Here is a 17,239-nt window from a genome sequence, read left to right on the forward strand (position 1 = left end):
CTGACTGATGTAAATGTGCATCTAAAAAGAATAAAATATCATGAAAGACTCCCTTTTACCCTGTGATTTAATTCAAGTGAATCTTCCACATAAATTCATTATCCATCCATCCATTTCTATACCCCTTATTCCATTCCAGGTCGGGGGTGGGCTGGAGCCTATCCCAGCTGTCATTGGGTGAGAGGCGGGGTACACCCTGGACTGGTCGCCAGTCAATTGCAGGGCTGACATATAGAGACAGACAACATATAGAGACAGACAACCAAGCACGCTCACATTCACACCTACGGCCAATTTAGAGTGATCAATTAACCTAATGAGCTTTTTTTGGTGGTGGGAGGAAGCCGGGGTACCCGGAGAGAACCCACACATGCAGGGGGAGAACATGCAGACTCCACACAGAAAGGCCCTGTTCGGGAAGCGAACCAGCCACCTTCTTGCTGTGAGGCAACAGCGCTAACCACTGCGCCGCCATGAAATATTTCAAGACCTTTTTATTGTTTACATTTTCGACATTTCCAAAAATTATATAAACCACAACCAGATTTGAGAAAGAGATCAATGCCAATGCTTTGTTTTTAGAAAAAATAATGCTACTAAAATCATTTGGGGAGTCACAAAATGCCATAAAAGTCGCCTATACTGTCTTTTCTAATATTTTTATCTTAAAATGTACTTTGATTTAAACTCCCAAATTCTTTCAGAGTAGTGTGAATGTCTCCAAAAACACTAATAAATTCAAATGGAATATAAGGATGTCAAATGGAGTGTCACCAGCAACTTTATCACTCCTTTCGACATCAGAAAAAAAAAAAATCTGGCAGTGTTTTATTGGTTCTGGGGATTAATAAATAAACATGTAAACAAGTAATTTAATCATCATTAAAAATGAAATTTACATTTAAGCAATAATAATTATAGTTACTGTAATGACCTCTCACTGCCGACCTGCAGTACCTCTGGGGCCCACCAGAGGGCCGCAGCCCACACTTTGAGAAGCACTGCCAGAGCTCAATATGGTGGACACAATAAATATCCTTACTCAAGTAGAATTACATCAAAAGTAAGAAATTCTAGCAAAACAGCAACAACAAAGTCATAAGTCCCTAAAGTGCATCAGCCCACCTGAAAAATGCCAGTTTACCAGTCCAGCCCTGAATGCAGGCCGTGCATCTTAGATGTATTTCAATAATTAACACATGTCCCAAGAAAATAGATTTTGATTATCCAAAAAAAAAAAAGAAAAAAAAAACATTGGGAAGATCTCTCCCTCTGGCAGCAAGACACTTTAAAAGCCACAAAATGTCTTTAAGTGCTAAATTATGGCTAGACTTAACATACTGAACCATCAACTGCATGGTGGATTACTGTGTAGTAGAATGGCACGTAGTCATGCTGATAAAAATATATGATCTGCTGCAGAAGAACAGATATCACATCAATAGTTAGCATATCTTTAATGTTCGTTAGTTATGCCTGACAAAATTCAAATTAAATCAAATCAGTATTATTTGAATGTGGTAATTTTAAGTTATGATGCTCTTTGAAGTGGTGATGAATGCATATGTTTGGTATTTGGGTATGAACTATAATTCTCCAGCTTTACCACCTGAAAAAGAGGTTCCAAAATGTTTTATTGACTTATTATGATTTCTTTTAGCTAAAGAGAAAAGGGGCATATACTTGGATTTGCCTGGGTCCTTCATATTACTAAAACAGCCCTCAGGTAAAAGACAATTCAGTGCATCCCTTTGAACTGCAGTGGAGTGTTGGGTAAAAATTTGCACGAGTACACATACTTTTAAAATCTTTTCAAGTTTTGCACTTGATATTTACAGAATAAATGGGTGACAAGAGAATCTTTAGATAAGGTCCTTTATAAGCTGATGTAGAGCTAATAAAGCTGTAAGGCCTCTCCTCAGAGGAGCTGTAACTGTAGATGTCAAACTTCAGTTTTTCTGAGACTTCTAAAAACATTATTTCAAAACAAAAATTGAGCTCTTGCAGAGGGATCTGAAGATGATACACTGTTGTAAGGTAGAAAGTAGAATTTTTGCCCCTAAATGAAACCAACTGGAAACAAATCAGTACAATTAGCCATAGCGAAGAAAGACTTGATCGTAGAGGTATCAGGAACAACGGTGCAGAAAAACTGATGCACAGGAGAGGAGCTGTTTTTCTTACTGCATAAGCAATGTTGCACACAATATCGAAAACGATGGTTAGTGTAGGTTACACAGGATTTATTTTTTTTGGAAAACACACACAGTGAAACATCATTTGAGCTTCAATTGACATCAGATAGTCTTCTGTGATAAATAACCAGTGGACATTAAGGATGAAAGAAAATAACATTCAGTTTCATGTTAAAACTTGATCACAGAACGGAAAAGAATAGGAATTTCACAGTATTCTCATTCTCCTTAATGCTGATGCTTGGTTTGAACTGCAGCAGAGCACCTTGACCATGTCTGCATGCCCAAGTCTACTGGTTATTGCCACGTGATTGGCTGATTAGCTATCTATGTTAATCGGCAGTTTAACAAGTTTACCTAAAAAAGTGGATGGTAACACTAAATACAAGGTACAAAGAAACACATACAAACCCCAATTCCAAAAAAGTTGGGACATTGTGTAAAATTTGAAATAAATAACATATCCAGTGATTTGCAAATCCTTTTCCAGTCATTTGTCTGTGACCTTGGCTTGCTTATGCAGAACTGCATAAAAAAAAGACATCTTTTTTGTGGTGGCTTTCACAACCTGGGCTCTGGAACAATTCAAGAAACTATTTTAAGTCAACACAGGGCATTGCTCCCTCTAAAAATGTAAGCTAAAACTTAACCATGCAAAGTAAAACCCAAATATCAACAACATCCAGACGTGCTGCCGACATCTCTGGACCTGAGCTCATCTGTGATGGACTGACCTGAAGTATAAAGGTCAGAGCTCAGCAAAAGTTCATGCAGGAAGACTGTTTCTACTCATTCATTAGTCACCACTCGTTCATCTCTCTCCCTGCTTTCTCTCTTCCAACTCTGGTGATCAGCTGATTATGGGCATTCACTCTCTTAAGTACTGAGCTAATCATCATGCACCTGTCATTTTAAATCAGTCATCCTTTCTCCTGCAGTAAGCTGGTGGTTTCAGTATGGATACTGCAACCTTCCTCCACCCCAGCTACCTCCATTCAGTTCATCAGCATTTAGTCCAGATCCTCACAGGTCTTCTGCTCATCTCAACCTGCATACCTCAGTCTCCTCCTCCAAGCCACCTCATTGGTTTCCTGGGCCAGCTTCTCAGAAGTCTACTACTCATCTGATCCTGCATCCCTCATCAACACCACCACCAGTGTTTAGATTTTCCATCATTTTTGTCAAGGCCAGTTTTAATAGTCTGTTGTTCTGTTGAACCTACATTCAAAAGCTATGTCTGATTTTCATAAGTTAATTTTCAGTAATTTTGTATTTATTATCACTTTTGTTGGTTTAAAGTTAGGATTTTTCTTTCTTTAACGGAAGGGTACCAACAATTTTATCCACAGGTGTACATCTAGCAAGCAGGGGAGAGAATTTGACTTTCTTTACTTTGGTTATGAGAGTCTTCAGTCTCCAGATGCTTACAGAGAGTTGTTAGAAGAAAAGGTGATGGAACACAGTGATAAATGGGATGTGTCCCAACTTTTTTGGAACATGTTTAAAACATACATAAATAAAGTGTTTTAGTTGAACAATAAATATCTGTGCATTCAACTTTATTAAAATTGGGGTTTGTACTTGCAGATACAGATGAATATAACATTCAGTTTGATGCACTGATGGGATATGATGTGGTGCATCAAATATAATGACGTCTCACTTTCTCTATCTGTGTCAGTCCTGGCTTCACTCCTGGTATAATCACTTATAAACTATTTTAGATGAATGTAGTAGTGCTGCTTTTAAACAGTAGTTCCTGTAAAGATGGGCAACTCTTTGAATAATCAACAAAGAAATACTGAGTTTGAATCTGCATCTGCTTCACTTCAGAGTCAAACAACAGAAAAGGCACACAGACAAGTTAAGTGCACAAACACTGGATGTGAAGCAGCAGAGTATCAGAAATGTGAGCACTGTGAGCTGTCTACTGATCTGGAGGAGAGCCATGTAAGGCTGCAGACAACAGAATGTAAATGACTATAAACTTTGGATCACTGGAGGAAAGCAGAGCGTCCTGCAGTCACACTGTATAATCCAGGTCAGCATTCATTTTATTGTACATCTCATAAATAGCATCAACTGTGACAGTGAAGTTAACAAGGAATTTTCTGATCTTTTCCAAGCATTCATCTTCTTTGACATCTCGACCCTTGGAGAGTGCTTTCAGGAAATCTGACTTATATGGAGCTGCATAAAGAGCTGCCTAAAAAAAGCAATTACAAGCAGGCATTAATCATAGTTTTAGCATTGTCTGTGAACTGTGGTACAACTGTTTAAAGTCACAATCCTCCTTTCTCTGATGAGTAGTTTTTCTTATTTAACAAAAGATCTAAACTCACCTTGAACAGCTGTTGCACCAACCAGCCATGATACCTCTTCAGTGCGATTTCGTAAGCTTTAGTGACATTAACTCGAATGAGGTTTGGGTTGTTTTCATCCTTTTCACCTTCTGCCAGGCTCTGGAGGAAGACTTGAATAAATCGTAGTCCCCTGGTTGATGATTTAAAAAGACTTGATTATTATCATACAGACAACTATTGAAAAGCCCATTTCTGCAAAAAAAAAAAAAAAAAAAAAAAAAAAATAAAAAAATGTGAAAGTAAGGCTTTTCTTAAAAAAGAAAAATCCTAAGTCACAATTATGAGATAAAAAGTTTATATATTTTGAGATAAAAAGTCAAAATTATGAATTGAAAAGTCATAATAATGAGATAAAAGTCATAATTACTAGATTAAAAAGTCATAGTTGCGATAAAAATTATGAGATATTAAGTCAGAACTGGGATGAAAAGTCTAAATTATGAGATAAAAATTATGAGATAAAAAGTCATAATTATGACTTTGTTTCTCATTGCTGTGACTTTTAATCTCATAATTTTGAATTTTATCTCATAATCATGACTTTTTATCTTATAATTTTGACTTTATGTCATAATTTTGACGTTTTATCTCATAATCATGACGTTTTATCTCATATTTATGACTTGTATCTCATAGATTTGACTTTTGATCTCAGAATTATGACTTTTTATTTCATCATTATGACTTTTTAATGACGTGATTTTTATAATTATGACTTATTTCATAATTTTGACTTTTTATCTCATAAGTTTGACTTTTATCTCATCATTTTGACTTTATTATTTCATAATTTTGCCTTTTCTCTCATAATCATGACTTTTTCTCTCATAATTCTGACTTTTTATCTCATAATCATGACTTTTATCTCAGAGTTTTGACTTTTATGTGTTAATTTTGATTTTATCTCATTATTTGACTTTTGATCTCATAATTATGACTTTTCATTTCATAATTATGACTTTTATCTTATAATTTTGACTTTTTATCTCATAATTATGACTTTTTATCTCATAGTTAACACTTAGGATTCTTTTTTTTTTTTTAAATTACCTTGCTTGCACATTTTTCGTTTTTAAGTGGCGGAAATGGGTTTCCATACAAATAATACATTACCTCTGAAATATGATATTTCTCAAACCTTTTTAGCCACATAAGTGCCAGTGTTGCTCCAACTTTGGGCCATTCTGCTCCATACATCTCTTTTTCTGCCTCCAAAATCTGCTGGAGTGTCTTGAATCGACCTGGGTTGCTGTCATAAATGGCCTTGATTTTCTATTTAAAGAAAATTAAAAAGTGCATCTTACTGCTAGAGTGATGTAGGAACATAGTGATGGATTAACTCAGCACTCATGAGCAAATGATCAAACTTACTAGAATGTTTCCAGAAATGTCCGCTTTGATTGGTGCAAAAATGGTAGAGCCCAGGCAGTCTGAGGAGGAATATTTTAACACTGCATGACTGGGAATTAAGAAGACAAAACTACACATAGTATATGCAAACAAAAACTATTGAGCTAAAGAATAAACACCTCGTAGGGCTTCTCAACATCTTTTAAATAACATAGAAACAGCATCTGTCCAACACCTGACTTGATTACATCAATTCATACATGACATCTTCCTAATTTGCAATCGTTAAAAAAAAAAAAAAAAAAAATAGGGAACTGATCCAAAGCATACCACACTGAAAATATGTGTTTTATTAACTTTTCAAGATCAAAATGTCATGCTTCACTCATGAGTGTGCTCAAGAAGTGTTTGCTTTGGGGCGCAGGTGGCCGAGTGGTTAAAGCACACCCCATGTATGTGGACAGCCCAGGTTCAAATCCAGCCTGAGGCCCTTTACTGTATGTCTTTCCCCTGCTCTTGTCCCTGTTTCTGACTATATCCACTAACCTCCTCTATCAAATAAAGGCACAAAAATGCCCCAAAAAAACACAAGTGTTTGCTTTTGCACCTCTAACAACATCTGAACGAGTTATCACAAAGAACTGGAGCTATTTAAACTTCTAGTGAAATACTCACTCATTTTCATTTACCTATAATACCTAAAATACCCACCTGTCTTACATACAATAACAACAAACATGGAGGTAAAGCTTATCAGGCCTTTATTCCTGCTGTTTACACAGACACAACAGAGCAGTATCATTATTTTGATGCCTTTTAATGAGGCTACTAGAGCAGGACCTGCCTATCTGACAACAGGAAAGTAAACAATGAAACGTCCAAGCCCAGACCTCACAGGGTGCCTAACTGACCAACCGACACAACAGACACCTTTCAGAACCTGAGCTGTCAGAGGAAACTACTCATGATGGTCCACTCTACTGAGCTGATAAGAAGCCTCGACAACAGGATGATGGCAACATATCTTGTTACCGAAACATCCTCTTTTTGTGCTGCACTCGACAATATCTAGTCTCTTCCAAGGGCCGTTAGAAATTGGTGCACAATAAGGTGTGTTACAGCCACAGGCTGTGCTTCACCTGCTGCAGAAAGGCTACATCAGTCCATACAAGGGACATTAGAATCAGTCTGACGAGTGTAAAAGAGAGCTGATACTGGCCCCTTCTATGGCATTATGATGACGAATCTTTTAACGAAAATGTCTGCACACAATATTTGCATATTTTTATTTAGTCTTTGGGGTGAGGTTGTGGTGGTGGATTTACTTTAAATCTTCAAAATTTAAAACTATTTTTTTCTGATTGAAACTTCTCCCCCAAAATTTCAGGAATCCCTCTGGGTATTTCAGTAGAAATATACAGAAACTGTTGTCTAAATTTTGAGGGACCTTTTATCCCCCCCCAAATTGCCAATAAAAATGTGCAAGATTTTTATTGGGGACCTTCTTGGTAATTTCCCTGAATATTTTAAAGATAGGGTGAGGAGCCACATCAGAAAAGAGCTTGAAGTAGAACTCCTGCTCCGTCGCCTTGAAAGGAGCAAGTTGAGTCGGTTCAAGCATCTGATCAGGATGCCTCCTGGTTGCCTCCCTCTGGGGGTCTTCCAGGCACATCAAGCAGGAAGGAGACCCTGGGGGAGACCCAGGACTCTCTGAAGGGATTATGCCTCTCATCTGGCCAGGAAACACCTTGGAATCCCCCTGGAAGAGCTGGAAAGTTATGCCAGAAAGAGGGATGTCTGCATGGACTTGCTTAGCCTGCTGCCACCAAGAAAATGGATGGATGGATTTAGAGGAATTTTCCTTGACACTTTGGAAATTTTCTTAGAAAGTGCCCCAAAAAGGAAATGGTGAAAGACATGTTTACTGATTATTTTCAGGAATTTCACACTGAAATTCTGGAACTTTTAGAAAATTTGATGGAATTTTCCTGGAATGTTATAGAAGTTTTCCCAGGAAATTTTGGTAATTTTCCATGGACATTTTCATGAATTTACAGCTTACAACTTTTTTAGGGTCTTAGAGATCCTCCCACCAAATTTGAAGTAGATGTTCAACTAAGTGGAAGGAGCACATCATAGTTTAAAGGTACCCATAATGCAATAGTCAATATTAGGGTTACCAGAAGAAGCTCTGAAAGAATTTTGTAAAATATGAAGGCATTATTTTGAAAACATTACTGAAATGGCACAGTTTCCTGTTGAATTTAGGTTGCTAGATAGCTATAATATAGCTGCAGTTTTTTTAAGAACTAGGCCACATTTATTTATCAAAACAGAGGGCAAGAGCCACACTGACAGCTGTTTTTGCATGTCTCCCGACCAGCTCTGGCATAAATTTAATTCATCGATAAGCTCCGCCATTCATAAGATACGGCAGCGCTAGCCTGTACAGCTCAGGTTAGTACTGGAGTTGTGCATATTGCCACCTCATTTTGTTTTGTTGCTCTGATTGTCCCGTCATGACTGTGACAGTGTGAGAATTTTTTTTGAAAAGTTCTGCCCCTAGCAAACACTTTGTATGGGAGGTTTCCCAGAAAAATGTGAAGTATATCCATGAAATGGGTTTATCAAACAGCCTATAGGTTACTACAGTAGAGCAGTGGTTCCAGCCTCAGGACCCACCATTAATGTCCTAATACAAACTCACAACCCAAATTTCTAATCATTTTCAACCTATGGATTTATTTAATGATTAATTGTCTAGTTTGGACCTAAGACAGCACACAGCATGTTAGAACTAAGAAACTAACGTAACATATTTAAAACATGCTTTATGGACTTTTTGTCCCCATAAACACATTTGCAACCCACTGAAAATGTCTCCGTGACCCATTTTGGGTCCCAACCCACCAGTTGAGAACCACTACAGTAGAGTGAGATGCCCTGCCAAAACAGGTAAAAGGGGACAGATGGAACACTGTCCAGACATCCCTTATGAAGGAGTCTAATTAGACAAACTAATTGCCGGTGTGAGTTTACTATGAGAGCATACAGAGTTTTAATAGCATGTAGGAAAGTTGGCCAACAAATTTATAGGTCAGGATAAACAATAGTGAAGAGGAAGAAAGAGCTTGATACTGACAGCAGACTTGGTTCCTCTCAAGGGTTTCACATGGCAAATTCAATAGAGGGCCTTTGGCATATTAATACAGAATGAAGCGGGACAAAGATGCCCTGATGCACCATGGCGCCCGTGAATGGGCATGGGGAACTCAACACCGTACTAATCCATTTTCACAACTTTAAATCCAGACCAGTTGATTAAATTATGCATGATAAAGGATTGTGGTGAGCTTGATGGAGAAATTCAATACAAAAAAAGATCATTTAGAAAGTGCAAAATCATGTCATTAAACCTGTTTTAAACAGATTTCTCTCACAGCAGGCTCTCTGTTTTTTAATCAAAGCTCACAGAGGAAAGTTAGCACATTTGAAAACGCATCCATGCAAGGGGAATTCTTTCTGATAAAATCAAGTATTCATGTGTCTATTAAATTCTATGGAGTTATGAATCTGAATGATCAAATTCAATATCTCTCGGTTAGTGCCTTCAGTCTGCCCATAATTGCTCTGTACATCTCTGAAAACTCAAACATACATGTGTCCAGCTTCTCTGCAGTCACTGACATCTGAGAGGTTTTTTCACATCTATTTCCACATATAACTTCATATTCAGGATTGTAAGTGGTACCTACACACTGTGTCACACTGTGGAAAGTTCACTCACCAAAGAAGGGTGGAAGGTATGACACAGCCTCCAGAAACGGTCTTGTTTCCACCTGCCTGTCAGCTGGCAGCTGTCTGAACTGGTGCTCCATTAGCAGAGCCATCTCTATGCTCTGGACACTCTCCTGCCTCTGCAATGACAGCAGCAGCCTGTCAGAGCTCCTCTGAAGATTTACACTGACACCACGAGGAGCCCCACACAGAGACAAAACACCCACACACATACACGAACCACACACAGGCACACATCTAGTCACCTACACTGAATCCATACTTGGTGAAGTATCCAGATGACAGCTCGTAGGATCGACTTATTGATGTTAGTTTTGGGTTTTCGCCACATGTCGGGTAAAAGAAACTTTAAGGCTTCAGCACAAACTGAGAACCATCACAAGAAGCCGGCAGCTGATGTGTTGTAATCAGCTGACACTGGTTTTCCTCTGCTTGATCCTACATGCTGCATTACTGCCAACTAATGGAGTTAAACGGAATATTTAGAAAAGTACCGTTAGAATAGATTATATCTGCTTAAAGTTTCGTTTTGCTCCACTTAAGCCCGCGTCTGATTTTGAAAAAAAAAAAAAAAAAGCAAAAGTGGGCCATTCTGGTTTTGCTTTTGTCTTTCTTTTAATTTCTATGTTAAAACCGCGAAGAGACCAAACAATGCATCACACATGGAAGGTAGAAAAGTCATGCAAGTCGTAATTACACATGTAGCTGTCATTAAAAAAAGTAATTATACATGTAACTACCTTATAAAGTCAAAACATCATCATCATCAGCTTTATTAGCAGACACAGAAGTCCATTAAAAAACTACAACAACCCAAAACATTCACAAAAAAGTTTGTATTCCTCTCAAAATGTACATAACTTATCAGCAGAAAAAAAGCTATTAATCATTATGCTTTATAAATTATTAATTTTGTTGTTGAACAAAGGAAACTTCGCTAAACGACACCGTCAGAGAACACACGTTTCGACTTGAAGCGTTAAACAGTTTTGTCCCTTACTGCATTCCGTAGCGTGGGAGTAACTAGGAAATGTCTTGGTTACTAAGGAGAGCTGCAGGATGGAATAAAGGCGATTTTTCTTGATTAAAGAGCAAAATATCGACAGATTGTTTTTGGATATCGAGAGAGGGCAACTCAATTCATCAAACACAAGGTACGAAAGTATTATATATCGAGCTACAACGTTCTGTAACTACTTAAGCGTCCCGGGTAGAAAGCGGAGCATTGTTAACAATTGTACGTTGAAAATGTGTCGATTTTCGTTTCATGTCCATTATCAATTAACATTACATGCCTAGAAACACTATGAAAATTGCATGTAAACAACATGTTTCTCTTTTTTGCATGAATGGGAGGACTTAAGCGCCGACCTTACAAACATATAAAGTTGTGTGTATGTTGACCATGATTTGTTTTTAACATGTTAACTTTGCTGGGACTAAATTGGCTGATTATGCTGAACTTCTCTTATGTTACAGGTCAATGGCTCTGCCTACCCTCTCAACCCATATGCCCAGCCGGTCCCGGATGTTGGCCAGACAGCTGGCCCGGCAGCGGGAGCAGGAGGCTCGGTGGCGGCAGCAGTGGGAGCTTCATGCTCAGTACTTCAAAGAGCAGAGTGTCCGCAGCCACAAACAGGAAGTATGGAGCTCCAGACAGTCTTACCAGCAGAGGTAAAATCACCAGGTGTAGCTGGACTGACTTTGTCACAAGAAAATTTATTTAACTACTCCAGAAATCCAAGAAACGTAATAATGAGGAACGTAATAACTTCCTCATTTATATTCATTGTTGATATGATAGTAGGGGTCATGAGGGGTTGCAAGCTTGTGCTCCTTTTTATTGTCCATAGATGGCTCTGAAGTTATCAGAAATAAACAAATAAAACAATACATTTATATATGACATAAACATTTCACAGCTGATGTAACTAGATATTTTAAAGAGGCAGGGATTCATACTGTAAAATGAAGAGTGAAGAGTGGCATTTTTGATTACTTAAATATATATATATATATGTATAAATACACTACCGCTCAAAAGTTTGGGATCACTTGGAATTTTTCTTGTTTTCCATGGAAAAACTTTTGAAATTAGTCTGAATAGTAAATACAGCCAATGAACTGGACATGCTGACTCTGTCAGAGTTAGATATAATGATTTTGATGAAAAATGTTCTTTAAACTTTGCCTTCATAGAAAAAAAACACCTTTTGCAGCAATTACAGCTGTGCAGACCTTAGGCCTTCTAGCAGTCAATTTTTCAAGGTAATCTAATGAGATTTCACCACATGCTTCCTGGAGCATCTCCCACATGATGGATTGGCTTGATAGAGTCTCCCTTAGTACCATATGGTTAAGCTGCTCTAACAACAGCCCAGTAGGGTTCAGATTTAAACACTGTGCTGGCCACTCCATTACAGCCAGAGTCCTTGCTGACTGCTTATCTTTAAATACTTTGTAGACATTTTGGAGGTGTGTTTTGGGTCATTATCCTGTTGTAGGATGAAATTGGCCCTAAGCAAGTGCTTTCCACAGGGTATGGCATGGCATGCAAAATCTTGTGATAGCTCTTCCTTCCCAAGGTCCCTTCCACCCTGTACAAATCTCCTGTTCTACCACCTCCAAAGCACCCCCAGATCATTTCACCGCCTCCACCTTGATTGACCGATGGTTTTAAGCACTGTTCTTGCACCTTTTCATTTGTTATGCAACTCACAAATGTTCCTCTGTTCCTCTGCTCTCGAATGTACGTCGCTTTGGAGAAAAGCGTCTGCTAAATGACATTACATTGTAACATTGTAACATCCAAAGACCTCAAACTTGGACTCATCGGTGCACAACACCTTCTTCCGGTCTTTCAGTGTCCAGTCTTTTTGCTCCCTTATTAGTAAAATGTTTTTAGCTGCCATACTAGGAGACTGATGCAAAGGACTGACATATTTGTTTGTTTTTATTTGATTAGGAAAATCAATAATAGTAAATCAGTTTTATGTAATATAGTCTATAACAGTTCTCTTAAAGGAGTCTAATCAAGTTCAGTAAATCCAGCTATTGATAAACTGAGGAAATTTATGAATACACATTTTTACCTTCCTCTTATTTTATAAATATAAACAGTTAGTTATTGTGTCTATTAATGCCAGTTTATCAACAGTTAGTTTCCAGAGGGAAAGAAAAGCACTCGGAGAGCTCAGACCTCCACCATTAGCCCTATCTCCCAATAGTAAAGAATCCTTTAAAAAATTCCTGGATCCAGATGGTGATCCGGATCACTCCTAAAATCTAATCAGTTATTCCATATGCCATTTCTGACATTTCCTGAAAATTTCATCTAAATCCGTCCACAACTTTTTGAGTTATGTTGCTAACAAACTAACAAGCAAACAAACAAACAAACTAACAAACCGTGCTGATCACATAACTTCCTTGGTGGAGGTAAAAAAGTACAAGACCATTGTACTCAAGTAAAGGTACAGTTACTTTGGTTAAAATTTACTTCAGTAGAAGTAAAATTACTGGCCAATAAATCTACTTAAGTAAAAGTAAAAAGTATTTTATTGAAAGTTTACTTAAAGTACTGAGTACTAAGTGGCATCTGAAGATTTATACAGCAAACTGTGATCTTTTTGTATTGGCAATAACAACAGCATGTTGAGATAAAGTCACATCTTTATATTAAAGTAAAATACAACACTGTTTTTGGATGAGATAAGGGATCATTATCTCTATCTGTGCTTCTGATTGTCATGTGAAATCACAGCCAAACTACTTGCGGTGTTACGTTGTTGACAGAATGCTAGAACTGCCTCATTTTGACTTTAAGTTTCTGTTTTTTTACTCAGCATTTGATGCTTTTTAAAACATAATGAAGTACACTACTTACCCCAAAATATACTTAAGTAAAAGCAAAATTAATGATTTCAAAATGTACTTAAAAAACAAATACACAAAAAATACTCAGTTACAGTAATTTGAGTTTCTTTCCACCTCTGTTGGTTTCTTGTTGAATATAGTGTAGATGGATTGAATATTTTTGTGAATGTCCTCAAAACAACATAACGTTTCATTTTTTTCCTTAGAGCAGATGTGATAATTAAATTGACATCATGCAGGTGTTCATCTCGTAACATTTTTTCTGTGGTGCAGTCTCTTATCATCAGTTTTATTAGCCTTAGCTGATACCGGAGAAAATATCTCAGTTTTATTTACCTTTGCTTTGTCAGTATGTCAGCATACCATAAAAAGACACTGGAGGAGGAAAAGAGGGCCAGCTTGGAGCAGCGCAGGAATCGGCTCAGGGCCATGCTCAAAGAGGAGCAGGACCAGCTGGAGGCAGAGCTCAGAGGAGTGGTGCCTGACAGGAGAACACTGGCGGGCGGGTTGGTGCAGAAAACTGAAGAGCTTCGCACAGCAAGAGAGGAGAGAAGAAAGAAGGTAGCTGTGTTGAATTAGACATTTCCCTTTAAGCACTACATCATAGTTTCTTTACTTTAACATTAATCTGAAACATTGTTTTATTTTCCTTTTTATCTCTAGCTTGCACAAGAGCTTCTCAGGGAACACTGGAGGAAAAACAACCCAGAGCTGCGAGAGGTGGCTTAACTAATAATTCAAAAGTCTGACAGTGGGTGAAATGATAAATGTTGTTAGGAAGCATGCAATCATCCTGTGCATCTTAAGAGTTCTGCCTGTAGGGAAAATAGACACTTTTTGGCAAGTCATCCAGTAAATCCTGAAAACAATAGGACTTGTGATGTGGATATTCCATGACTTTCTGTTAACCTGAGAGAATGAAATGTTCTGGTATCCCTTCAGCTAAGGCTCAAGTTCATCACCATCTCTCTTCGTCATTGTCACTACCTGTTCCTTTAATCCATCCACAGGTCGAGTCAGCATTACATAAAGATCATGTTGTCAGCCAATGGCAGGGGCAGATATCTGAGAGGAAACGGGTAAGACGTTCACAACTGTCTGGCTAATCAATTCAGTTTTGATTTATGTAGGTGTTTTATAACCATCTTGAAACTGAAAGTTTGTTTGATCTTTATATCTTTTATCAAACTTAAGGTTTGTAGTTGCACTTTTTTATTTCACACAGAGAGAAACCTGCTTTAGTTTACCCCTGTCATTATCTATTTACCGGACTAATTATTTATGTTACAAATCAATTTTTAATTAAACCGTTCTCATCTGTGTGCACAGTATCAAGTCTGAAATCTACTCTCGTCAATCACTTCAGCATGGTGCATAATTGAGAAAGTTTAGACACCTTCTGTACGTGTCCCCTTCATTTGTTCTTGCAGCAAGAAGTAGCTGTGCAGGAGGAAAAGAAACGTTACGAAAACGAGTACGAGAGGGCCCGAAAAGAAGCCCTGGAGAGGATGAAGCAAGCAGAGGAGAAGAAGAAAATAGAGGAGCAGAAGAGGACGGAGGAACTTAAAAAGCAGATGGAAGAGCTGAAGCTTAGAGAAGAGGAGGTAGTTGCACTTAGTAAGCTACTCTTAAAATTTATGTTGCAGATTTATTTATTTATTTTATTTTTAGGCAACTTGCCTCAAAAAGGAGCAAGAGGCTCTGCTGATGAAGCAATGGGAACTGGAAAAAATAGAGGAGGAGAGGATGAAAGTGGAGGAGAGAAGGAAGAAGTCAGAGATGGGGTAAGAGTGGCTCTTTTTTGTTGATAACCCAATCTGAAGTTAGGTGATGCTTCATTCGTTGGATTTGTGTTTCATCAGGCATTTCCTGATCCGTCAATATCGTGCTCAACTGAAGAGGAGAGCCCAGCAAGTGCAAGAAGAACTGGTTGGTCTACTTTCTGTTTTTTGATGTGGTGTATTTCTGATCTATGTGTAATCCATTTTGTCTGTTTTCATACCTTACCTTTTTCTTTTCCCACCAGGAGTCTGACCGGCAGATCCTGTCAGCAATGCTGGAGGGAGAGCAGGAGGACTTGAGGATGGAGTCTGAACGGAGGGAAAGGGCCGTCGCTGATGCTGCGTGGATGAAACGTGTGATTGAAGAGCAGCTCCAGCTGGAGCGGGAGAGGGAGGCGGAGTTTGAAATCCTACACAGGTGAGCACAAAAATTCAATAAGATCTGACTGTTGGAAGGGGCGCCCTCTTAAATAAAAACCACTGTATACTGTTTCAGAGAGGAAGCCCAACGGGTGTGGGAGAAACGAGAAGCACAGTGGGAGAAGGAGAGGAAAGCCAGAGAGCGGCTTATGAGAGAGGTGAATTGGTGTCAAATCAAACAGAACTTTTTAGGAGTGTAATTCAAAAAATGGGACTTCAAAGCAACCACTCTCTTTTCTTGCTCTTGGAAAGGTGCTAGCGGAGAGACAGAAGCAGCTGGAGCTGAAAGTGAAGAAGAACCGCGAAGCTCAGGAGGAGTCCCTGAAGAGACGAGAGGAGCTGATTCAGGAGCTGGAGCAGGAGAGGGAGATGAGACGGCAAGAGGTGGAGTTGGAAGAGGGTCGCAGGACGGCACGGATGCAAGAGATAAATGCTCAGGTAAGCTCATATTACAGTTTTTTAAAAGTTAATTATCAAAGTTACCTCCTCTGAGTCTCCTGAAATAATGCTAGGATTGCAGCTCCTTCTGTCTCACTGCAGTGAATCTGTGGTCATGTGCATACTGTAGGTGGAGCAGCAGCATCTCAAGCAGCTGGAGGAGCAGCGCAGGATAGAGCAGGAGGAGGAAGAGGACAGGGAGGCTCTTCAGATCCAAGAGGAGGAGCTAAGGGAAGAGATCCACAGGATGGCCAAGAGGGGTTACCAAGAGAGGGTAAAATATTTAACCACTCTGACGAAAGCTGATCATCCTTGATATGTTCCAAATGCAACAAACAGATCTCTTATGTTTAAATCATTGAAACCTTTTTTTCCTTACAGATTCACAGCAGACCTCGGTCAGCCTGGACTTGAGCACCTGGTTGGAATGAAATCAAAACAGAATTGAGAGATGTATTTTTCTACATGTTATTAGCTTTAAAGGACAGTTCACGTTTTGATTGATGTAAAGAAGTATTCACATCCCTACAGTCCACTTTCCTGGTTTTTGCTTTCTTGCTGAATCAGGAAGGATATTGAAAACAGGAGAGGATTCATACACTGAAGGAGGAAAAAATAAATTGATACAAGTATTGCAGACTTTAAAGCCATACTTCCTCAATGAGTAAAATTTCCAATGCATTGTTTGCATGTTGTCCCCATTTTCTTACCTAAGATTTGTGTAAAATGTTTTTTTTTTCACTTAGTTTGTAGAGGATCAACATTTTCATCAAAATGCCTTAAATGCACGTTAGCACTTCTTTTATGACTGATTTGAAAATGTGGTCCTTCCTTTCTTGCCGTCAAAGGACTGAAGTATTAATGTAGGTGTGAGTCTGCGTCATCTTTGTTTTTGTAATTTAATGCTGGTTGTTTGCAAATTTAGAGAGGAACTGTTTGAGATTTTGCACCAATGGATGTGTGTATTTTCTATTCTGATTTTGTAGCCAGTTTTCAATAAAACTCATAAAACATAAAA

The 17,239-nt window shown here is 38.4% G+C and overlaps 2 protein-coding genes across 3 annotated transcripts; one reads left to right on the forward strand and one right to left on the reverse strand.

Annotated features, from left to right (window-relative positions):
- Window positions 1-3,265: 3,265 nt before the first annotated feature.
- On the reverse strand, window positions 3,266-15,713 carry gltpa (glycolipid transfer protein a). 2 transcript variants are annotated; one of them, XM_041786746.1, is made up of 6 exons: window positions 15,590-15,713; window positions 9,696-9,825; window positions 5,930-5,988; window positions 5,697-5,830; window positions 4,538-4,688; window positions 3,266-4,401 (listed from the first exon to the last, which is right to left on the reverse strand). In XM_041786746.1, exons 2-6 carry the CDS (start codon window positions 9,796-9,798, stop codon window positions 4,219-4,221), a joined length of 630 nt encoding a protein of 209 aa, XP_041642680.1. In that variant the 5' UTR covers window positions 9,799-9,825; window positions 15,590-15,713; the 3' UTR covers window positions 3,266-4,218. The 2 variants fall into 2 exon arrangements, with proteins under 2 accessions (XP_041642680.1, XP_041642681.1); XM_041786747.1 differs by lacking the exon at window positions 15,590-15,713 and adding an exon at window positions 9,956-10,096.
- LOC121509402 (trichoplein, keratin filament binding) lies at window positions 10,719-17,188 on the forward strand. Its single transcript, XM_041786744.1, has 13 exons — window positions 10,719-10,860; window positions 11,186-11,380; window positions 13,933-14,143; window positions 14,246-14,302; window positions 14,593-14,661; window positions 15,013-15,186; window positions 15,254-15,366; window positions 15,445-15,511; window positions 15,609-15,781; window positions 15,860-15,941; window positions 16,036-16,221; window positions 16,352-16,495; window positions 16,603-17,188. Exons 2-13 carry the CDS (start codon window positions 11,190-11,192, stop codon window positions 16,633-16,635), a joined length of 1,500 nt encoding a protein of 499 aa, XP_041642678.1. The 5' UTR covers window positions 10,719-10,860; window positions 11,186-11,189; the 3' UTR covers window positions 16,636-17,188.
- The last annotated feature ends 51 nt before the right edge of the window (window positions 17,189-17,239 follow it).

The sequence above is a fragment of the Cheilinus undulatus genome, linkage group 5 (assembly GCF_018320785.1).
Source record: "Cheilinus undulatus linkage group 5, ASM1832078v1, whole genome shotgun sequence".
In the NCBI taxonomy this organism is placed as follows: domain Eukaryota; kingdom Metazoa; phylum Chordata; class Actinopteri; order Labriformes; family Labridae; genus Cheilinus; species Cheilinus undulatus.

Coding starts and splice junctions, on each gene's coding strand:
- LOC121509402 (XM_041786744.1), top strand. CDS start 11,190: ATGGCTCTGCCTACCCTCTCAACCCATATGCCCAGCCGGTCCCGGATG. Junction 15,367..15,444: donor AGGAAGAAGTCAGAGATGGG/GTAAGAGTGGCT, acceptor GTGTTTCATCAG/GCATTTCCTGATCCGTCAAT. Junction 15,512..15,608: donor AGCAAGTGCAAGAAGAACTG/GTTGGTCTACTT, acceptor TTTTCCCACCAG/GAGTCTGACCGGCAGATCCT.
- gltpa (XM_041786746.1), bottom strand. CDS start 9,798: ATGGCTCTGCTAATGGAGCACCAGTTCAGACAGCTGCCAGCTGACAGG. Junction 5,989..9,695: donor ATACCTTCCACCCTTCTTTG/GTGAGTGAACTT, acceptor ATTCCTCCTCAG/ACTGCCTGGGCTCTACCATT. Junction 5,831..5,929: donor ACATTTCTGGAAACATTCTA/GTAAGTTTGATC, acceptor TTCTTTAAATAG/AAAATCAAGGCCATTTATGA.